This window comes from Gavia stellata, chromosome 13, assembly GCF_030936135.1.
Source record: "Gavia stellata isolate bGavSte3 chromosome 13, bGavSte3.hap2, whole genome shotgun sequence".
Taxonomy (NCBI): Eukaryota; Metazoa; Chordata; class Aves; order Gaviiformes; family Gaviidae; genus Gavia; species Gavia stellata.
Window position 1 is genome coordinate 21,519,903 of NC_082606.1, and position 24,211 is coordinate 21,544,113.

Consider the following 24,211-nt stretch of genomic DNA (forward strand, 5'->3'; position numbering starts at 1 on the left):
CTGCGGAGTAGCAAGGAAAATAAACTTGCAGGGTAACAACCCAGCAGGGTGAGGATTTATTGGTGTTGTCGCTTAAAAGCTGTAGTAAACATCTGCAAGGGCTGAAAACGGAATGAGAACTGGATCCCCCACCTAGAAGTCAATGCACGCTTTCATTTGATCCTAAATAACATCCTCACACCCAAGGCCCTCTCTGCTGCAAATTCATGATTACTGAGTGTTCACGGGAACGATGCAATGCTCCCAAGAAATTAGTCTCCGTACGTGAGATGAGCCACAATTCCGAGGTGCTGGAGAGGCACACGAGTCTCTAGGAAAATGTTCCTAAAATGCTGGCTGACAGATCACACAGGGGCTGTGGTTTCTGTCTGGTGTCTGTGTGCAAGGGTCCTCCATTAGAGCACCCTCTTTCTTACCGGGGAAGGTAAATGGTGGCCACCCCTGGGAGGCAAAGTCAGGGAAAAAGCCTTGGAGACCGCCACAACTTCCCACTAAAACAGAAGGCTGCTCCAAGGCAGGGATTTGTAGGTCAGGACAGGTCAGCTCTAGTGTGATTTCTCCAGGGTAGAGCAGAAGAAAATCAAATTTTAAAAAGTGTGGTACCTATCGAGTAAGAGCTGTGAGTACCAGAGCTGCTGGAGGACACTGAGAAGCTGCTTGAATAGGAAATCTGCATTTAGCAAGCTGTTTAGGAAAAGCCCAGAGCAGCTGCAATGCACGAGACCAGCCAGACTTGCACTCACCCCCTGCTACAACATCAGCTGTAAGAGGCAATGCCGCGTTTAAGGCAGTTGGTCGACCGCCATGTAATGGTACAAGTGAGTTTTACACAATATCCCAGAGTACGAGGAGGAGTGGGAACAAAGAGTATCAACACCACAGGCTATGTGCCAAAGCGCTGCGGAGTGGGTATCGGGGTGATGGGCGCTGCTGCTACGCACAGCGGGTTTCAGCATCTGATGGTCCAAGTGCAAAGCGTTCCTTACCTTCTCCCAGCGTGCTCACCACTGTGACTTCTGAGGCTTTGCTGGCACCCCGGGAGGTGTAAGCCTTTATATAAAAGCTATAGCTGGTCGAGGGCTCTAAATCAGTCACTAGCTGCTGGAAGGTGCTCTTGCTAACAGCCTCCTGATACTCCATCTCTACAGGATCTGAAGTGCAAAGAAAGAGAGAACAGAGCAGCGTTAGGCTTTGCAAGAGGTAAAGAGGCTAAACAGATGTTGCAAGTGGTAATTTTGGTCCCTGAGGTGCATATGTATCTGCCCACACCCTTTTCTGCTGACATTTCTGTGTGCTTTGCCAGAGACCAAAGTGGGCAGCAAGATCTGACCATGCAGCTTCACCCTACCCACTCTTCTGATATTTACATCAGCATTACTCCTCATGTCTGTCTTTCAGAAACACGGAGGCGATGGAGAACATGGCTGGTGGCAATGTCTACTGCAGTGCAGACCTGGTTTATTTAGTGGGCCGCGGTGCTAAATTACGGGAAGGCTGAGGATGCTCTGGGCAGTGGGTAGGGCACCGTACCTGCAGCTTTCCGAATGTGCAGCACGTAGCCGATGATCTCCTTGGTGTTCTGCAGAGGCTCTTTCCAAGACACCTGGATGGTGGTTGCAGAGACTGTCTCAGCCTTCACGCTCTGCGGAGGACCTGGCAGCCCATCTGCCCACAGGACCGTCAAGCGAGCGCTGGCTTGCGTAGAGCCGGCGCTGTTCTCGGCGATGCACTGGTAGATGGCTTCGTCCGCCTGGTTGATCCCGTAGATGGAAAGAGTGCTGTGCGGGGACACGAGAGGGACAAGCATCTCACTGAGTGCTCTGCAGCGGATGTCGTCCCCTCCAGCCATGCCATGACCCCCATGCTGGCTCTGATGCTAGGGCATCCCACATGCCTCTATTTCCACGGAAAGCTTCCAGGGAGCTGTGGGCTGGTGCTTTTGGGGAAGGAAAAGCCCAGGAGGTGGATGAATCGTTCCCCAGATCCCATGACTGGGCAGAGTATCTCCGTCTCAACTTGCAGAGACTGTGATTTAAATGCAGCCAGATGGGGACGCAGGGTGGGATGGGGAATGGCAGGATCTGAAGCCCTGAATTTAGGAAGATCCCAGCCACACTACAGAGATATCTCCGTAGCCAATGCATCCATACACCCAAAGCAGCTTTAACTGGCTTAGCTCCAGTACACACCAGTGAGACCCGTCCAGGCACCGCACACGGTTGCTAAGCCAAGTCTAATCAAGCGCAGCCAGAAAGCCCTCTGGTGATGCTCTAATTGCATTATAGCACATTAGAGCAGTCTTAGGGTAACATTGGGATTAGCTGACTTATCCGGCAGGGTTACAGCCTCAGCTCCTGCTTCTGCATTTTCAGAAACATGATTACCACGAGCCAAAAGTCAAAGCTTACGAGCAAGTCACAGGTTTTTGTCTGCAAAACCTCTGAGCGTCTTTTTGATGCTGGCGCATCAAAGCTTGCTCTCCCAGGGCAGTAACCAGGACGGTTCTTCCAGCCTGCTCTTGGGGGCTTCCACACCAGCCTTAGATGCTGTTTTCAGCCTCCGAGATAAAGACAGGCACTGGCTACCCTGCTGGAAAACATCCCTAAAGGAGGGGGAAAAACCAGCCATGTACCAGCTTCCCAAATGAGTGCGTTCCTGGGCACGGTGCCCATCTCCGCACCATCTCTAGGAGGGGTGTTTAGTGGCTTGATGGGCACAGGGCAACCAGAGTCCGTGTACATGTGGCCGCATGAACCGAAGGCCCGTTCTGCACTGCATGACCCTCCAGCAATGGCTGCGTACAACCGGAGCAAGTTCAGGGCCAGCCCAAGGGTTGCACTGCCCAGGACCTTTCAAACAACGCCACCAAATATTGACTCAGGAATAAATGTGCAACACATTAGCTCTCTCTTGCCATTCAGTGTGTAAAACAGCTTTTCTTACTAACATTTGCTTGCAAACAGGGACCCGTCAATGAAAGCTCTGCTCTCTCCAAGGCTTGCTCCCTTCCTCAGAAATCAAGCCCGGAATAATGCAATCCAATTTGTGACTCTCCCGCAGGCACAAGGATAATAAATACCCCGTGTGTCTCCCTTCCAAGACATGGGGCAGGAAAGTCTCACCCCACTGTCTCCAGCTCCGAGCTGGATGTGGAAAGGCAGCCTTTGCCATTGGAGATGTTTCTATTAAAAAAACACCTCGAGGCAGCAGCTCAGGTTATGATACAATATGCTTACGATGCCCTTAGTCCTGGTCGGATGTTCTCACAAACAGGGCATCTCGGGGAAGATTTCTGAACTAAAGTTCCAGCGGGGGCCCAGACTGGACCACCTAAACCTGGTGACAGCTTTGACAGCGCTGTAAATTGTATTTGTTAGCGCAAATTGTGGGGCTTGACTAGCCCTATAGATAGGCTATAGGATATACCCCCACAGCACTGAGTAAAACACCGATCACCACTGCATCCCCTTCCATTTTAGAGCATCACCCATACGTGCACCACACTGGATTAATCCCTATTTACGCATCTCTCTCTCCAGTCCTGCCCAGTTCGTTTGAACTGTGGTTTGCTTCTGGCTTGGCACGAATGTTTGGGAGACCACGATGCCTCCGAGCTCCAGCATCATCTCGTCGGCTTACACCAAAGCTTGCATGAGGTTTTTCGTTGCTATTTTTCTGTAAGAAATGACCCGAACCTAACCAAATTCACATCCACCGCTTGCTTCTAGGGAGAATTAAATTATCTTCTTCTCCTGCAGTGAATTCCAGGTGGACTTGGGACTTGACTGCACATGTGTAAATCCGAGGCACCCCTGCTGATGCGAGGGGCACTTCACGGCTTTTTGGGAGTCATAATCAAAGCTGCCCTTTATGTAAATGAAAAATTGTACCTGGAAAGTGGAAATGATAAATAACCTGCCACTGCCTGCCTGTATGTCAGAACGAACGCTTCTTCTAATTGCAGCAAAATATTGGTCTTCCTATATTAAAATTTATTATTGCTGTTGATTTAACATTCATATTTCTGCCTTGCAAATTATCGGGGCCATGGTGAGTGAGCAAATGTTTAACAGTCATCTATTTATGTCCTGTGCCTTTGTTTCCTTGGAAACATTGTAGATGGAATATCAAATGTGATGGTTTCAGCTGATATGGTGATTTTAGAGAATCAGCCCTAAGCTCCCCTCATAGCCACGGGCTCAACGTATCTGATTAAATGGAAGGAGAAAGGCAGAGCTGGGAGGGGGGCGCAGGGAGGAAGGACTCGATGTGTGGCTCAACTGTGTCAACAAGGGCTGATTCCTGCGAGGACAGATGGCAGAAGGCAGGATTACACCGTCCGAAAGCTGTACTTGCAGCTCTGCCCAAAGCAGATGTGTGGAAGGAGCAGCAGCGCTTCCTCCTGCCCCGTCAATGCAGGGATTATTTCCACGCGGCCGCTGTGCATCTGGGCACCCAGGAGCAGCCAGGCCGGGCTGGCACACAAGTCGAGAGCAGCGTTAAGCTTCCCAAGCACAAAGCAGCCCAGGAACAACGAGAAGCATTTAGGCTCTGCTGCCTCCAAGTGTATTTATTTGCTCGACACAGAGAGAGGAAAAGATGTGGAGAAGGGAAGAGGGAAGCCCGGTTGGAAAGCAGTGCAAGGAGCCTGATGGCAACAGAACGATGCTGGGGCCAAAAACATCTCTCTCCTGGGAGGACTGGGGGGTAAGCACAGCTCCTCTTGCGTGACACGGATGATGTGCTGGATGTCAGTGGTCCTGAAGCAGGACAAAACTTGGTCACTGGGACCCGGAGCTGGGCAGAGCCTTGGACATCCCATCTGCCTTTCTGCAGAGGTCCCAGGGTGGCCGGTAACACTGTCATGCACAGCCAAGTCAGAAGAAATAGATAAAATACATTGCCGCAAAGTGGACATGGTAGGTAGCTGGAAACTTGCTTCAGGCTTTGAAAAGTTCATTGCCATTGCGATTTACAAGGCTGTGTTTGGACGTACCGTGCAATAAGAGCCTCGGCCAGCCGTTACCTAGTGCCCACGTTACCTGCAACGATGCGCAGGCAACGGCGTCGATAAAACGACTGGATTTTTGGCTATGCCTATAAACTTGGGTAAGGAGCAGAAACCGAACATGGAGAAGTTGGCGAGCAGAATGCCCAGCATCTAAACACCGGCTTTGTGAGAATAAGGGTTTTCTCTCTCTAACACCCACAGGCAGACCTCTAAAGGAGGCTGCCGAGCTCCCCGCAAGCCCCGGAGTGAGCTCTGAAGCACGCTGGTGGCTGCAACGAGGAGGGCAGGAGCTGGCAGTGAGTTACATGAACCCCAGCACCATCCCAGCTGATACCTCTGCTGTGCATCCATTTCCATCTTAAACTATCGACAAATTCTTCCCGCCTTTGCTCACTGCATCACCTCCCGGGATGCGGAGGATGCGGCACGGCAGGGTCAGTGCTCGGTCCAGCAGCTTTCCCAGGTTTTGCTGCTTTTTGTCTTTTTCTTTTTTTTTTACAGAAGCTCAAACAAAAGGAAAATATGTAGTTGCTGTGCGAGGAGGCGCAGAGCGTCTCTGTGCGTCAACCATCTGAAATATGCAGTGTCCTTTTATTTCTTCCCGTCAACAGGAAAAAAATCTGTCACTTTGGGACATCTGCTGTTGGAAAACTTTCCCGCGAGTGCCAGACTGGCAGCACCGCGAGCACGTCAGACGAGGCGAGATGCCAGAAGGCTTTCTGCTGGTCACCAAAGCCGCTCGGCGAGCCGAGGGCTCCATCACATCTCCGCACAATGCCCTGACAGGCATTGATGGAAGTGGGGAGAGGAGCCGCTGCAGATTCACACCCGGCTGAGCTGAAACGAGAGGCCTCCGCCGCTCGAAAGCCGTGGTATTCCCAAGCTGTCTCCTAGTTCATAGGCAATCAGGATGACTGATCTGGCTCGGGTCAGGGGTCTGGGCCGGTGACCGGAGATCGGCTTTCCAAAGGCTCCTCTGAAAAAGTCTGAGAACTGAAGGAAGCCTCTTCATCGATTCAGCAGCACAAAGAAGAAGAGGGGCCCATCTGGAAGGATATCATCATGCGCGCGCACACAGGCGCACAAAAGAGGGAGTGTGCTGACATTAATGCAGAGAGCAGGCTGTGGCTAGCGGGGAGAGCATTTTAAGTGCCGGCAGCTACAGAAACCCACCAGCGCCGCACTCAGACGCCCCGTCCCCGTGCCCTGCTCTGCCTCCGTTTGTGCCCCGCTGCACCGAATAAACCGCTCCTGGGCTGCGGGCTGGTGCCGCATGGGAAAGGAGGTTTTTTCCCTCAAGCGCTGGTTGTTGGCAGCTTTGCAGAAATGCCCTGTATTTGAAGGTTGCCTTGTACAGGCTGAGAGTAAGGTGCAAAGCTTGAAGAGTGACACTCAGCAGCCCAGAGGGACACTGCAGATCATCCCCAGCCCTCTATAAACATGTTCTTCCACCTCCAGAAATTAAACATCACGCGGGGCTTCCTAGGTGAAATGGGGTTGTGTTATGCAGGAGAAGGAACCCTTTCCATACAAACTGAATGACCTTTAGCAGGTACCGCAGCCCGCTGGCCAGGATCCCAGCCTGATTCTGCGGATACAGACTCACCCGAGCGCAGTTTCTGGAGGGATGCTGCTGGTCCCAGCGGGGTGCACAGTGCTGTGGGGAACCAGCCCGCCGTCCCCACTGGTGCTGGATGAAAGGGCTGGCAGACTCTCAGCCTGCAAAGCTGGTTAGAGATGGTGCTCCTTCTCACTCCCCGGGGAGAGGACAGAGTCCGGCAGGACTGTGTCCAGCTGTACGGTGTGTGTTCTGCAAATGGGAAGTTGTAAATGGCATCACGTTTGCTACAGGAGGCACAGCAATGGCACCATTTCATCCTGAAACGCTGACCCTTCTTTGCTGGCTTCATGACCCCTGGGTTTGCACTGTCTTGATATGACACCAAGCACACACGCTGAGCCCTTCGGGGAACTTGCTGCTGCTCAGGCACCATGCTCAGGACAAGCAGAGGCTGGCTCAGCTCCACAATCCAACCGGACACCGAAGTCTATAGCTTTGGAGGCTCTGGGTCCCTGGGTTTAGCTCGGGTCTGCATCAGAGGTGGTCTGAGCCTTCCCAGGAGGGAAGGACACATCCAGCTGGTGCTGCAGCTCAGCCCTGCCTTGGAGCACCTCCCAGCACGGCACAGAGCTCCACGCAGAAGACCTTCAGCAAGTGAGTGGCTCCAGTTTCCCACGGGGTCTGTTCCCTCACATCCATGGCCAAGGCAAGAGGGTCCAACTGCACTGACGGTGGTGGAGTTGTGTCCTCCCGTCCCTGCAGAGCCGGGAAGTGCAGGAGACAACAGCCGGAGCCAGCTGCTCCTTATTACAAGACTTGCTGGTTATCTATCTGGTGAATACACTGGCTGCCACTCAATCTGTTTTCACAAGTCATAGATCACAGATTTAACTGAATCCTGACCCAGAGAGGGAGCAGAAGTATCTTTACATCTGCAGGACCACAGGGAAGCACAAAACATCTCAGGAAAAGCTACTGGAAGGGAGGGTAGATGCCTATGTTGGTAGGACTGCTAATGCAGACAGCTGGGAGATCTATCTGCTGCTAAATGGGAAGTCCCCCAAGCCTTTTTCCCAGCAAGGGGCTCAGGTGTTTGAGAGGAAAAAGACCCAGCCTAACCCAGGGAAGGCTGAGTTTGGGCTGCCCCACGATGGGCTCAGTCCTGCCTTGAAGGCTCCGGTATAAGGACCATTCTCTGCAGATGTATTTTGCTGTATGCAAGTTTGAAGAAACAGTTAAAACCCTGAATCGGTGATGCGCTTCAAGAGCAGCTCAGTGGAGCAGCACACAGAGAAAAATTACACGGGCAACGTGGTAGCAAAATAATCACAGCCACGTGAGAAGGAGAGACTGACGCCCATTGCTGCCGGGTGCTCTGGGGCTACTGCAGATCCCTTTCATGGGATACAGCTGCATGATCCCAGCTCAGGATCCCTGCTCGGTGCAGGGAAGGCTGGATCATGCTGTTGCCCGCTGCTTAGCAGGGCTTTGGGCGCTCGCGCAGACACCCTCCTTGCAAAGGCCATTTCCACGTGTCTTCCAAACAAAGTCCAACCCATAAATTATTCTTAAATCAGGAGCAGCTGGTTCACATCCCAGTCCTCCATGTACTTATTTGTCATGCTTCTAGGAACTGAAATATGCTTTGCTATACGGTACCCTTCCCATAGTCACCAACGGTCTTCAAACTCATTGCATAAATAACCTGCAGGCTTGCCTGTCCTCCCTTAAGGTGTCCAAATCCCTACAAATTCAAGGGTTTGTGGGGTGTGTGCACGCCATGAAGGGATGTACAAACCCATCTGCATCTCTCTGCACCCAGCTAACGTGGGTTTTGTAGAAAAAAGCCACTTCGTGAATGACAGGCTGTAGTTTCCCTGGGTTTGTTACGAAACGGTTGTCCTGTCCCAAACATTTGTGCTAGGATTAAGCACACAAGAAGTGCAAGAGAAGCAAAGTTGTCCCGAAGTTTGTTTATGGAGGAATAGTTTCTCTGATGAACCTTGAGTACTCGCAGCCCTTGAAGTGAGCCATTCTCAGAGCACTAAAACAAGTGCAAACCAGTGAGGAAGAATTTAAAAAGGAGACAGTTCATAAGCAAAGGTCACCAAGAAGAGCAAACGCCACCTGAGCCGAGGTTCTAATGAAGCCTTCTTCCGGTGGAACAAATGAAGTCCCTTAATTACCATTTTGTAAATAAAATCTTCTTGGAAAATCAATATTTAGAGCCTGCCTTCTCTGAAGATGTTGGCCTTTGTTCCTTGCTATTACAGCAATATAAACCCCATAGTGTGATATACTTCTAGGCTGAAAATTACCCCCCTGAACCGGATTGGGTCAAAGGAAGAACAGCAATAAACCTTTCAGAGCAGTAATTCAGGTACTATTTCATGCTTCCTTGTAAATTTTGAAGTAATAACCTAGAATACGTTATTTTCCAGAAGCCCACAATTAACTCAGCCAGCAACCGTCCCTTCCTCCTGCAGCAATAGTTGATGGGCTGGCGATGCCGGGTGGGAATTTTGCTAGAAATGCCCATTACACCTCTCAGGCATTTGGATCATGATCAATCCAAAACACCCCAGGAACAATACGGGAAAAAGGACACCTCCGATCAACCGAGTGACAGACCCTGCAGCTGCTGGACACGGGGATGGCTCCACCAAAGTCAAAAAGGCTCCATCAGCTTCTCCTTCCAAGAGCATGGTCCAGCACAGCATTGCCCCGACAGCTATCGCCTCCATCCCCAACCCAGGGACCGCATGGCAAGGCAGCCCCATCATCGGCTCCTTCAGTGATTTTTATTCACAGCTTTTAATGGAAAACCCCACAATTCCCTACGCCTGAGCCTTCATGCATTTTTCATTAACAATTATCCGCTATCCCAGAACTGCTTTTGATTTTTGCTAATCATCGATTGGATATTTTGTTCCCACACAGCTGGCATTTTCAAAACATAACAACCACCTCTGGAGAGGGCACAGCAGAAGGCTGATCTTTAATGCTAATGTGCCCAGAAACCGTCAACACATCAGGTGATGTGAATTCACATCTGAGGGACCACAAGGGAAGAGGTATTTATTGGATGCAGCCTGTGAGGCTTATTTTACTGTGCTGAAAGGCTGCAAGTTGCTTGGCAAGTGCTCATCTGATGTCGTACCAGCAGCCACATCCAACCTGCAGTGAATCCAGTCCTGAAGCTGCTGTCCCACCTCAGCGCCGATGGGCTTCTGAAGTCCCCTGACCTTGAGGGTTTGCTCTCCTTGGGTTTGCAGTTACTGCATACAAGAGATAGCGTGGGGTGACCTGGATGCCAAAGGGCACTTCACAACTTTGGGAAGCAACAGTTCGATGGACAGACCTTCCCATCAGCTGTGGGTTTGTGCAGACATGCTATTGCCCGCAGGAACGATGCCTCAAGCGGAGGCTGTACTTGCATCTTGAATGCACCGTGTTCTGCAGGTCTGGACCTCACTTCTAGCTGTGTTCGTTTACAAGGACGAAGTTGCTCATAACGATGTATTTTGCAATCAATTAGCACATGATATGATTTGGGATGATTTACTCTGTTTTTTTCTAAAAATCCCTTTGGAGGCATTCAAACCTTTATTGCTATATTAAGCGGAGTTTTAATCCAAATGAATTTTCTAGGAAACCATGTAATCTAATTAAAAAGCTCATAGTGCAGTTTAGTAGCTTCATTACTAGTAGATTCGAGATCCATCTTTACACAGACAAATATTTTCCAAGTGCAATAGACTGATAAATCCGAGGCATAATCACAAACTGATTCTGCCCGGAACTAAGTGGGTTACAGCACTTAGTCATGCCCATAAGAATGAAACAAAGGACAACTTGAAAAAGCTCAGAAAAAAACCCGGCCGTTGATCTGTTTCCTCCAATTCATGGAGCAGCCAGCCTTGCTGTACCAGCACGGGCATTTTTCAGACTGACAGCTTTGGAAACTCCCAGGAATGGCCACTTGCCTGAAGCTGGGGGTCAGAGTAGACCAAGACTAGTGCGAAAGAAGCCAAAAGTTCAACACGGTCAAGTACGGTGGCCTTAGGGCTCAGTTTTACAATCGCGTTACTATAGCTTGAGAAGATGCCACGTGTCAGCTGAGCCCTGGTAACTGGCTGAGCTCCCCCAGCCTCTGCCAGATGCAAGGTAATCTGATCATTTAGCTCGCAGTGGAAAAGACTGACGCTAAATTGCATTAAATGATTGCCATAAGAAAATGATTACGGCGATGTTCACCAAGTTGCAGTTCACACGCACGTGTAGCGCAGCCCCAGGCACAGGGCCCTGGCCAGGAGACACGACCAGGAGCAAAGACCCTACTTTTACCTTCCTCAGACTGTGAAGAGGAATGATTTCACAGGCAAGACATCTGGGGGAGACGCAGAGCTGGATTCAGCGTGAGTCTTGTCATGGATTTAATGACCGCTTGTAAAGTCGTCGGTCCCTTCTGACTTCGCTTCCTGGTCAATAAAAGGGGATGAACTAATTTCCCTTCTCCTGTTTCTGCTCTGTTCATATCGTAAGGGCAGACATGCCTCAGAAATCCATGCAACGAACTAGAAGACCACAAGCCTGGGTTGAGTGGCATCTGTCTGTGCACACACAAAGCTCCCTGAAGCTCTAAAAACCTCCAGTTCGGAGAAAACCTCCACTGATTGAGATTTTATTACAACTCACACCTTATCCTCCTCGCAACTCACATCCTTCCCTCCTTCACATAACAAAGCTTTAAAAAAGCCTCAAACCTCAAAACAAAAAGCCATATTGTAGAGAAACTTAGAAAAACAAAATCGCTGTTCTCTCTTGAGGAGCAAGCCATGGTGCCCGCACAGCACTTCCCAACAGTCCAAACCGAAGGTCTGGACCCTCCAGCGAGGTTGGGTAGTTGCATTCATGAGATGCGTTTGTTAATACAGATAGCAGCTATATGACACCATAGAGTACAAATCTCTACCAATAATTTAGGTTTACAACATAGGTACTATTATTTTTCAGTATATTGTTCCATGCTATTTCCATAGAAACTATGTTGTCAACTTGTAATTTTCACACTAAGTGCATCTCACCATATCATTTCCTCAGTACAAACATCCCCATCCCCTGACAGGAAAATGCAATTATTTAGTACTCAGAGAAAACACTCTTCCCCGGTGAGATAAAAGGCTGAAGTTTAGTGAAAGTCAGCTTCCACGCAAATATTATTTCAAATGTATTTGCATTTGCACACCCAGGCAGGTCAATGTTCAGGGGTTAAAGCACGGTTCCTCCACTGCGGAGTGAGTGCGGTCCCTGCCAACTCCAGGGACAACATTTGGTCCTTCTAGACATACCCAGATGATGATCAGGACTAAAGAGAAACTTTTGCTGGGTTCCTGCATCATCAGTCAAAGTCTAACACTGAGGTCCTGATACAATAAAGAACGAAGCACTGAAATGTAAGCCCACAAAGTGCAGCCAGTAGGACTGGAGCAGTGGTTTAGTATATCATAGCCCAAGGTGAATCCACAGATCTGCTTCTGAATGTCGTTGTTAGTTGATGGTTGGACTTGATGATCTTACAGGTCTTTTCCAACCTTAGTGATTCTGTGATTACCACCTTCACATCAGCTCTTTGCTAATGCAGAAAACAAGCCTAAACCTCTCCCGCTCCCCTTTCCACTGGAGTCCAGATAGTTCAAAATAAGGGTTTTTAATTCAGCCTCTCCCAAAAGCAGGGTCAGGGAACATTGCATTAGTCCAAGGGATGCGTGACAGCAACCCACCTCGCCTGCTGAAGCTGAGCCGGCTCTGAGGCACTCCCTTTTCATAGAATCATAGAACCATTTAGGTTGGAAAAGACCTGTAAGAGCATCAAGTCCAACTGTAAACCTAACACTGCTGAGTCCACCACTAAACCGTGTCCCTTTTCAAGGCGCTCAAGCAGCAGGGCTGCAGTCACTCTGGATCACTCACGCCTGTCTCAGCCTCAAGCACGTTAGCCATTGCCCAGCACAACGGGGCTACGGCGAAAGCAGGGCTTGCACGGCTCCCCAGGATGTGCTGCGGACCCCACTGCTCTCTGCCAGCCTTCACCAGCTGGTCCAAAACGAACTACTGCACCCATCTGCCTCAAATCCGCTGCCTGCGCGAAGGCTGAAGCCTGTGTGAGCCAGCTTGCTCTTTGCGCGAGAATGACACCTGCAGGGACAGCTACTTCTGGACCATCAGGTAGGCAATGTCAGGCCTCCACATGTGCCGACTGACACTGGGGAATGGCACAACCCAGCTGTGCACCTCGCACTGCCCTCCACCCCGCGCTGCAGGGCCAGCGGCCAGCGCGCGAGGACTTACCTGTTGTTATTCTTCAGCTTAATGTGGTCACTGGTCTCCAGGATCTGCCCGTTCCTCAGCCAAGTGATCTGTGGTGGGGGTTCCCCTTGGGCCACGCACGTGAAGATGGCAGTAGTCCCCACGGGCCTGGAAATGGACTGGGGATGCTGCACAAACTCTGCGGGGGCTGCAAGGAGGAAGGAGAAGGAGGGTGAGAAAAGTCACCATGATCCCACTTTATCCTGGTACAAAGAGTAACCTCGTAGCTTGGGCTTCAATAAGCTTCGTCTGCTTGGGGGACACTTGGCCAACCCACAGCATAGCAGATAACTATGGTTTGGAAGGGTTCTCTGTAATCAATGCAATGCTGCAATCTGGTTGCCCATCCTGGTAGTCACGGCTTTACAGAAGGCACCTGAAGGTCACCTCAGGGCTGTGTGGAGAGCCGAGGTGAGCCGCAGGGTTCAGGCAACCAGCATCAAGGTCTAAGCCCACTCACCTCTCCCCAGTCTCCAACTGAAAGCAACCCCAATGCTGCAAAATAATCCATATCTGACAAAGGTTATTCAAAAATGCATCCTGCCTGTTAGGGGAGCAGGCTGGAAGATCAGCAGTCTCCGGTCGTTTGCACACACATAAAATGGAAAGTGTGCGTAACCTTCATAGTGCACGGCACCACGCAGGGCCATGACCCTGGCAGAAACGAGCCCTCTGCTTTGGAGGCTTTCAAAAATCAGCACCTATTGACAGTACGAAGTGCGGTGAGGAAGGAAAGCTGCAACTACATGCAGCAATTATAGCATTTGCGGTTGGGAAGATCTGCCGTTTCATCAACGGCAGAGATAGAGCAATGTCTTGTGGCTTCACCCAAAGGACCCATACGGCATTAGCAAACTGCTTGCAAATGGAAAGAAATGTATGGATGTGCATGCAGCAATCTGGCAGGTTGTTCCTTCCCCAGTTAACAGCAGATTTGCTGCAGGCTCTCCTGGTAGCAATAGATTGGGGAGCCTTTTTTACCCCGGATCTGCAGCCTGGGACCCCTGGGGTCCTGCCAAGCCTGGCAAAAGACTCCACCATCCCTGTAACCGCTGCTCGCCTTGTAACCAAATGTTTTCCCCTTTAACAATAACATTTTTAAATGGAAAGTGATTTCCCCCTTTCCAGCAGCTCAAAATAGATTTAAAATCATTTATCAGAATAAACTAGTGTATCAACCTACAGAAAGCAGGGCCTGAAAGACACTGCCAAATAGGTGAGTTTATTCAAGCAGTTACGCTTCAAAGGGCAAAGTGATAAATATACTCCACGTTGCTGCTGAAACCTAAAATCAGGTGGAACCAGCAGCAGCCGCAATGAATACAAACAGACGAGAGGCACATAACGAATTTACTGACCAGCGTCACATAATAGATGGCTGGCGTTAAATTCTTCCGACAAAAGGAAGATTATCCAGGGAGACATGTTCAGTGCTATTCGCTGGCATTTTCCAAGCATGGGGTTGGTGGGCTCTGCCACCAGCAGAGATGCTGGGATGGGAGAAAGGAGCAAACTGGTCCAGCAAAATGTGTTGAGGGGTGGCCAGGCTGCAGGCGGGAGCAGCTATGCAAGAGCAGAGCCTTATGGTTCGCGGCCAAAAAACCCCCTCAGGGTTTGCTGCAGCAGCACGGGGTGATAAAGCTCTTCCCCAGCTGTGTGCATGCAACGGAAGAGCGTCGCTACTGCTGCAGTAAGGCCAAACCGCAGCGAAAGGTGCGGGTGTGTAAGAGCAAAGTCACGCACGTTATAAGTCCTGCAAGTAGAAAGACACAGAAACTCATTGAAGAGCCCGTCTACCTCCAAGGAGCCCCTCTTTCATTTTTAATAATCAAAGGGAAGCGGAGCATGGCAGGTCTGACTTACGTCAGTGGTAAGAGGTGTCCGCCGGCACAGTTTATTGTCAGGCCACTTCTGCTGGCGCTCGGGTCTACTAACGAACCTGATCTCAGCAACCTAATGGACACATATCTCCAGAACCTCCTGCTAAACTTCCCCAGGTGCCAATCGATCCCTTGTCCTTCTTTTTCCCTCCTACATTTTTCCCCCTCTAGACTTAGAAATTAAAATAAAATTCAGGATGGGTTCAGTAAAAGTTGGAAGCATGGATAAATGGGGAAAACCCCCTCATCCCTGCAGTGAATGGTCCCTTTGTGGTGAACAGTGAGAGCATTAGACTTGATTTTCAAGACTTCCTTAACCTCCCGCCCCCCGCTTTGTGCTGGCGCGGTTTTGCAGGAGCAATTATTTTGCAAGTGGCTGTGCACATCTCTGCTTTCAGCCAGGCTCACGAGTTGCACCCGCAATACTCGCAGGTGCAAACCCACGATGCCAAGGAAGGGCAGAGCCATCTTCCAGCTCCTCGCTGCAGCTTCATTAAAGATCCCGCCGCTTGGCTCTTTGCCTCTGCCTCCCCCCCGCGTCACCAAATCTCAAAACCGTCGTTTGTTCCAGCAGAAACAAAGTTTAAATATGGAAAGAAGCACCCAGTGTAACCCTTCTGGAACTGCCGGCTCTCCTTATCCTCCCTTATTAGCCCGTGTCAAGAGGGAGTAATTGGAGCGGTGTCGCGTGTGACTCGGGGGTAACGAACGTGCAGCTGTGGCCGCTGGCTTGGCGCCAGCGATGCTATTCAGGACCGCAGCCCCTCGGGTTCCTCGGGTCCCTGCTCCCCTCCACTGTCCCTCCTCTTCGCTGTCTCGCTAAACACAACCAGATCAAAACCCCGGCCCCCTGTTTAACTTGCTTAAACTCTCCGGGGAGCAGGCGGCCGCTCCTTTGAACGGCTCCCATCTCCGCTGTGCCGGGCTGTCCCTGCTCGGTGGCATCCCTTGCTGCAAGACATGGGATGTGCTTCTGCTGTTCCCGCTCCTCCTGGCTTTCTCCAGGCATTGCTCTGTCCCGTTCAGGTCTCACCCTCCTCTTTTTGGTGCAAAAGGAGCAGCCGTGTGGAGCTGTAGCTGTAGCAGAAACCCATGGAATTAAAAGGCTCCTTGTCCCCATCACCAGCTTCCAACAGCATCAGAGAAAGGACAAGGTCTGGGTGCCAGCAGGGTCTTAACATGGGAACAGACACTGCCAAGGAGATGCCCCTCTGCCACCCCGGACCAGGGTGCACGCGGCCCCGTGTTCATACCAGTGTCCCCAGGCCGGGTGCCCTGAGGCGGCTGTGGGTGCGTCGTCTCAGGGTGAACGGCTCCTTTCCTGGACAGAAGAACATCCGCTTTTCTCCCCCCAGGTCCTCTCCCTGCCCTTTCAAACAATTTCGACAGGAACCGAGAGTTTGCCACCCCCGGCCCTGGGTTAGCAGGAAGGGAGCAGAAGCAAAGCCCTGCCTGCTGCCAGCCCTCCACGCCCCTCGTCATTCATAATTAATAGAGCATCTTGTCAGTGCTCATCTCACCCTGCACAGAGGTGCAGCAGCCTGAACATCTCTCCCCCTTCCACCCTACATGCCAAAAGGCCATCACAGGCGGTGGGAGGAAGCGTCTCTCAGCCCTCCATGAAGATCTTCACAAAGATATTCACGAAGATCGCTGTTAAGAGCAGAGGATTCAAATCTGGCGAGGATAGAGCGGGCAGGATCCAGCCCTGGCTTGTGAAGTATGAAGAAACCAGAGCGTTGATTATTCAGGACTTAATGGGAGGGAGGGGATCATGCAGCTTTAATGAATATTTAAAGGCATGACATTGGTATCAAAAAGCAATAACGTTTAATACCACCCCCAGAATCGTTAACGAAGTGCTTCAATAGCTTTTACTGTGCTCAAGAAACTGTGATAGCATGAAGATGCACCATAGCAGTGGCTTGTAACGGGAGACACGGGCTGGCTCCGTCTCTTTAGGGACATCTTATCTCAGCAGTGACCAGCCACCAGTGTGTCCCCCAAGGTAACAGGGAGCTTCGCTGCCCTTGCTGTGAGTTTGCAGCATGGTGCTTTTTGCAGCAGCCGACAGCTCGCTGAGAAGGGCCATCCTAAGGATCGGGGAGCGCTGACAGCTGATGCACTGGTGCCAGATGAACCCTTGCCCCTTGCACCTCAGTATGAAGCCATCATTAATCCTCAAGCAGCCAGACTGGCAGGCTGAGGTGAGGAGAAGGAAGAATAACATGGAAACGACAAAACCTCATAAATTAGGCTACCGGAACCTACGATAAGGGTATGAAGGAGAAGACAGGCCAACGGGGAAGTCAGTCAAGCACAGCATCAGATGACAGGAGATTTAAGACAAAGAACTGCTGCTCACTTGCCTTCTCTCTATTGACTACAAAGGATGCCCAGATGCTTACGTAAGTAACTGAAATAGTTAAGCTGTAGAGCTGGTAGGATTTCCAGGGCCAAAGATGGAACCTGTGACCGCGTCCCCTGGGAAACAGGCGGAGCCCACTCCCAGAGGCTGTCATGGAGGCTGTCCATCAGCCCTCAGTGGGTATCATGAACTTCTTGTCCGGCAAGGTGCCGGCTGGAGCTCTGCAGCAGTGGGAGGTGTTCCCACGTCACCTACCAGTGTGCTCCTGGGAGGATGCTCCAGAGGGTTCAGGCACCCCGGCTCACTCCAGCATCCCGATGGACGAGATCTGAGTGCCCACCTATCCCTGCGTGGTGGCTTTTCTTGAGAAGGAAAACATGGGCAGGAAGGGGACTGCTCCATGGGGCACATTGACTCATGCAGCATGTACTGACACTGTTTCTGTAGTATGAATTTAGGGCTAAACTCGAGGACAAACCAAGTACCACAGAGCCGAGCCTAAAACACAGCAACCGCAATACATCTGCTGATGAATTCAACCCTGCAGCCAAGGCTTGCAATGCCAGCGAGCAAGAACGATGGAAGAAAGATCAGGAAACGCAGCGGTGGCCGGATCTGCTGGACCAAGGAGCGCTGCCCGGTTCTGCCGGCAGAAAGCAAGACGAACAAGGCAGTCATTGTCAGCAGAGCCTTCAAAAACATGTCCTTAAGATGGGCACTCATTTATGAGATGGGATCTCATTTTTCTGCATAGCTTTCAGGAGGAAATGAAGCGTGGAGTGGAGAACACTGGTGACCATCTGGCCATTCACAGCCCATCAGTTTGTTATGACACCAAACACATAATAAAGCACAAAAGATTGCACAGGAGGTAGAGAGAAAGCGCTTTGATATTTTTTTTTTCCTTGCCACCGAAGCCTGCTCTTCCCTTGCACCACACGCACGCACACCCTCCGTTTCAGCCAGCGACGCATTCGGCCCTTCGACAACTCCCCCCGTGAGACTTTCATTCGCAGCCCGGCACAAAGCAATATTCAAATGGCTGCGCTGGGATCTGAAGAGAAAATGGAAACTTTCTTGTGTGAGAACCTTACAAAAGAGATCAAAGGAGCCTAAATGGCCAGGGGAGGGCAGGGAGGGAGGGAGCGGGGGATTGACGCCTTCTCCTCTGAAGGGAGGAGGAATTCCCAGGAAGATAATAAGACAGCGTTAGATGATCTGAAGGAGAGCCTGCAACGCAAAAGAACATTACTGCCGGTGCAAGAGCAGAGCCCTGTGCCGGGACACGTCTGCCCACGCGGCTGCTGTGACGGGGATGAGGACCAATGCTGGCAGCAGGAGGGAGGACCTGGTCTCAGTCCCAGCCTCCCGCTAACTCCTTGCCTTACAACAGGAAACATCGCCCTTTCTCCCCCAGTTTCCCACCTATAAAACGTGCCTCCTTCAAAAGGCGGGGTAAGTTAATTTGTGCCTCCAGGCACTTCAAGGGCCCCTGCATAAAGGCAGCAAGTACCTGGCCCGGCATGCTTTGAGGACGCTGTATTGTCCTAGCCCTGTGCTAACTTCCTCTCCAACCAGGCTTTTGATAGCCCGCTCTTTGCTTTTATTCTCTTTACGGATGTAATTTGCATCGCTGACATCTTGACAAAGATAAAACCCACAGTCTCCCATGTCAGTCATTATCGGTGTTTTCTTCCCAGACAAACCTGAACAGCAATTATTTGTAACTCTCAGCTGGAAAATTCAGGCAAAATGAGATTCAGAGGAAGGAAAAGCTGCTTCCAGAAGGAGGGTGAGCAAACCTGGGGTGAGAACAGCCTTCCGGCCAGGGGCTGCCATTAGCTTCCCTGGGGAACGACAGCCTCCCAAAAACCATGAAGCATTTTGTGGCTGGGCAACACAGGTTGGGGTCCTGGACACTGTAGCTCATGTCTAAGGGTTACACCAAGGATGCACTGGCCATGCTTCTCCATACCACTGCCGACTTCTCTGCTAATGCTGAACGCAGGAGCATCCTCCTTCCACAGCGAGGCTGGGCTCCGATGGCCCTGTGATTACCATTTTAGGGGCAAATTCTCATCTTAGTTCCCCAGGTGAAAATCCACAGTAAATCTACCCCAGATAACTCCAGCACTAAACCAGCTGCTCAGGAGCTGATGTTCAAATCTCCAAAGAGACTGAAAACTGCTGCTCTGGAGCAATGAGAAGTTGTGCTACCTCTCCCCCCTCTCATCCAGTTGCTAACAGGAGCAGTCAACAGTATTCAATAGCTGTATTTTTACAACTTCATAGATTTTCCAAGTAATTTCTTTTGGCTCTGCCTGCCTGCCTCCTGTACATCAGCTTTGTGTTTGGGTTTAGTAGACCTCTGCTACATGCACCATGTGCAGAGCTGTCCCGCAGCAGCTCTAAAGGGTTTGTATCAGTACAGCGAGGTTGTTCTTAATGCCTGGGTTGGTGTTTCTTAATAATAAATAGTAACTTACAGGTGTGCCCACCACCCAACTGGGAGACCCCCTCATTGCATTGCTCACCCAGAAATCCAACAGCAAAAGAAACAGCGAGTTTTCACCTCCTGTTGTGTCTGATCATCACCTGGGACTCAGGAGACATAAGCAGCCCTGTATAAGCACCCTTTCTACATTGCTCCTCGCGGCTCCCAAGGCAAAAGGGAAAAGGGATGCCAGCACCCAGGGACCACGGCTGCTGCACAAGCGGTGCGGTGCCGGATCACCACCAGCGACTCCTGGGACCTGTCAGGTGAGCATCAGGGCTGGAGCAGGGCACTTTCCCCATCACCAGCATGAAAGGTTCAATTAGCTCGCTCCGGCAGGAGGTGTATAATTTTAGATTCAGGATATCATCAGTCAATAGTTAATGAGCGAACTGATGAGAGCGCGAGATGCTTTAAGTGGACTAGCTTGAAGAGGAGGTGAGTGCCTGTAATCAGGGGCGGATTACTGCCATTCAGAGCACGCTGCCAGCTGGGTTTGCCTTCTGAAATACTTGCCTGGCTCCCCTCACCATGGAGACTGGTTGCACGGAGCACGTGGAGAGGATTTGTTTGGTTTCTTGAGTGCTGATCTCTACTCCAGGCTGGATCACCCTTTAAAAGTGGCATTTCAGGACAGTTGCTGTGGGGAACGGGGGCAACCTGCATCTCCTGGGCATGGCCCCCAAAGGTGCTTTACTCACATCGTGGCAAGGGGCTCAGATGCAGTGTCAACTGCTGAAGAAAACAGCCTCATTGACTTTTTGGAAATGGTTTTAGACTTACTTGTGCCATTTCAGTTGGAGGGCAATACTCTGTGAGTGATATCTACTCCTGGATATTACTGCAGGAGTGATAGCTATCATGCAGAGGGGTCCAATATGAGAATAGTGCCCATGTCCCCATATTACTAAGGACCATGCAGGGGTGAGAGACAAATTTGGCTGATTAATTCAGCCCAGGCTTTCTGCTGAGATGTACAAGTATGATAACAAGTAACAACCAGTGTCTGTTAAGCCAAATACATGCCCATGATAGGGTGGGAAACCATTGCAACCCATGCAGCTGAGGCCTCAGTTGAATGATACCTGGTTGCTATTCACCTGCGTGGGACACAGAGACATACACCCACTTGGAAAACCGTGTGGCTAGAAAAGAAGTGCTTCGTCTGATACCATCGGAGAAATGAAGTCAGCACCTGTCCAACCCAACACATCACAGTGCCCAGGAATCGTGTAGAGCCTGTGCAGAGGGCACAGTGAAGTGGGCACCACCGCTCCGTAAGTCCCAGGTTCGCTCACCTTGTACAACGAGCCTGCCCTGCGCGGTCCTTCGCACTCGAGTGCCGGGTTTGTTCGCGGCACACACGTAGATGCCAGAATGCTGCACGGTGAGGTCCGAGATCATGAGATTTCCTGTCCCCAGCACCTGGATCCCCTCCACGCCAATCGGGCGGCCATCTGAAAGAAGGGGAAAAGGATAAGAATCACATGCTGGACCTTTGAGTGAGTTTCTCCAGGGCGCAGCCCTTGGTGAGGTCCAATCTAAGTACTTATGGAGTGGTGCCGTGCTCTGTTACTGGGATTTGCCAAGTAAAGTCAACAGGTTTTAGCTGATGCTCTTAGCAGAACTGCCTTTTGGAGTAAACCAGGATCCTCAGTCAGGTGTTTGCCCAAAACCACACTTCGTGCTGCTTGGAAAACCAAGGTACCATCACAGGAAATGCGAAAGCTTTCAACCACATATTCAGATTAAGATGAGGCACCAGAACACTTTTCAACAGAATGGTTAAACCACGTTAAATCATACCAGCTTCTGTGAGCCACTGCCTGGGTTCTTGCATTAGACTGACCAAGGATCCAACCAGCTCAACACCTTGCTTCCAACAGAGATGGTCTGGGAAGGTGAAGACCAGCCAACCTACAGCAGTATTTCCCTGATGCACTCTCCCAGCCACCGGCAATTTATGACTTGAGGATACCCTGAGCCTTTTTGCCTGTTGATGGATTTTTGTAGCCTGGATCTGTCTCACTGCTTTCAGAAACTATGTGAACACTGGATTTTCGATTCCTTAGCTCTTGAACACACAGAATAGCCCAGGGCCAAGGAGCCAAACTCTGAGCCAGATGGTTAGATCTGCTCAGATCCTCTGGCTTGGAAGGGCAATTGGAAAGGTCTTGCTTCATCCTGAGTGCTGGGTCTGAGGCAGGCTGGCGGAAGAGCAGTGATGTTTCCGAAAAACCATGCCTGGGCTCCAGCATAAGGTCTTCAAAATCAAAGCGCTTAACGTGAAATAGCTCAGTATCAGGGAATTCACCTTTTTCCAACAAAGCCTGTTTTCACTGGAAAATTCCCAGCCAGCTCTAATTACAATGTGTTTCATTAGTATCAGGCTATTGCTTTTTATTGTTTCATTGGTTTGTATTTTAAGGCACTGTCTGACAAAGGCAGCTCTAAATCAGTCCTAGCATGTGTCAGGGTGTCTGAGAAGAGGGGCAAGGCAGGGGAGCAGTTTTACTGGAGGAGCAGTTAAAGGGAGCACACTTTCATCAGATGGGAAATGGGAATCCAGTTCCTCTCGTCTTTGCTCACGGAGGAGTTTAAAGAATCTACAGAAATGGGAGAAGCAAGAACCAGCCCTGGCGATCTCCCCACCTGACCATCCGATGAGCCCTCCACAGATGTGTGCTCTGCAATAGCAGAAGAGCCTGTGTCTTGTGCTTCGAAGTTGTGGCTAGTAAAAGGAAAAATTCATCTGAAAAATGCCTCCTGGGAGTTATGTTGGTCTGTGTCGTAATCTTGCGAAGGAAATGGAAGAAGCCAAATAAAACCAGAACTGCTCTGTAGGAAGCAATGGGTCATGGGGAGAGACCTGAGATGCTCTAGCTGGTTGCCACTCCTGTGGGCCACCTCCTGAGTGATGCTAAGTAATGGCTGTTCAACCCGCTTCAAAATTTGTCATCGTTCAGTGGGCAGAACAGTTTCCAGGGTCGTTTAGTGCTGAAGGACCTCAGACTCAGGCTGGTTACCAATATTCATGGCACACAACCACTTCAGTGGCTGCATCTGGGGTAATCCAGCAATGGGAAAACTTCTTGGAAAACACAGAGGGAAATACTAGTTGCCACGGGGATGCTGCACTCACCCCGAGACACCCCGTTATCCCCAAGGATTTCCTTCATGGCCTCTGCTGTACACCAACAGGGACCCCTGACCGAGACCTGGCTCATGCCTGACCTCGGGCAAGCTTCGTGCTTCAACACAGACAGGCATGCAGGGCTAGTTAAAAGTTATCTTGCAATCGCGTGCTTTAGATGTAACATCATGCTTTGCGTAATAAAGAATTTTATGAGGATTTGGGCCATTTATAACCAACAGGTTCTGGAATAGATTGGGAAAACGAGAAGGCACTCAAGAAGAGGGAGAAATTAACCATCAACCCAGAAATGCCACTTTGCAACCTGCTGCCCAGCAAGCGCCTGGATCCCCATGGAAAGGCACGTGATGGGATGGAGAGCAAGTGTCTCTGGCAGCATTAGTGAGAGCAGAGCACATTCATCAGCTTGCAAGCCTGGACTGTGCAAGTGAGGGATCCCATTTTGGATTAACGACAGCATCCTGCTAGGAAACACCGGCAAAACATGGACTGAAGGCTGCAAAGCACTTCACAAACGTATCTCCTGCCATGCTCTTTATATATTGTTTTTCAGGAAATTTTTAAACTTAAAGGTTTCCTTGCTTCATTAGGCAGGCAATGCCAGACCACTTCATTATTTGCATTGCAAAGGAAAATGCTGAGGTCTTTTAGAGAGAGAAAAACAATGTCATTAAATGACTAAATGATCACATAGCTGGCCAAGCCACTGCAGCAGTAAATGGCTCAGTTATAAAAAGGACAGTAAAACATGACCTGTCCCACATTTAATGAGCAATAAGAAGGAAACATTCCTTTCAAACACCATTTGAACTGAAGTGTAAAGAGGTCTGAATTAAATTCAAATTGAACTTGATTTCATCTTTTAAATTAGACCTTTTGGAAGCCCATATTTACAACAGGCATAAAAATCAAATCTCTCTCTCGAGGGAGGGGCAGGACCAGTGAAAGACGCGAAGTGGCCATACCTGGATGCTTCATCACATCATTGCCTTAAGAAATACCACAGAAATGTGACTTGAATGTCAGTAGTTTTACTGTATTATTTATAACCTGCTACATAATTTAAGCATGCAAAGACCCAGCCTGCAGCAGCTACTCCACACAGTCCAAATACCAGCAATGGTACGTCCTCAGTTGCCTCTCTAGCTCCAACTACTAATTAGAGGTGCGGTGGTCTGAAGAAACATCTCCTGTCAACCAAGCATCTTTCATTTCCCTGAAGAACAAAGCTCTCCAAGCTCAGAAACCTCGGGGGATCTGCCATTTGATTCGGAGAGCGTGGCCACCTCTCACAGCCAGCCAAGATCACCGTGCCAGATCATCCCATATGCCTCTTACTCAACTCCTCCCTTTCAAAGAGCGCTGAAAATTCCT

General features: G+C 50.3%; 1 protein-coding gene across 1 annotated transcript in view; it reads right to left on the minus strand.

The window, feature by feature from the left end:
• The window catches only part of IGDCC3 (immunoglobulin superfamily DCC subclass member 3), a 106,141-nt gene that overhangs the window by 6,823 nt on the left and 75,107 nt on the right, over nt 1–24,211 (minus strand). Inside the window, exons 6-9 of the mRNA XM_059824138.1 lie at nt 20,982–21,140; nt 12,924–13,089; nt 1,531–1,778; nt 987–1,151 (exon numbers count right to left, since the gene is read on the minus strand). Coding sequence (XP_059680121.1) covers nt 987–1,151; nt 1,531–1,778; nt 12,924–13,089; nt 20,982–21,140 — 738 coding nt within the window. The remainder of the gene's footprint in view (nt 1–986; nt 1,152–1,530; nt 1,779–12,923; nt 13,090–20,981; nt 21,141–24,211) is intronic.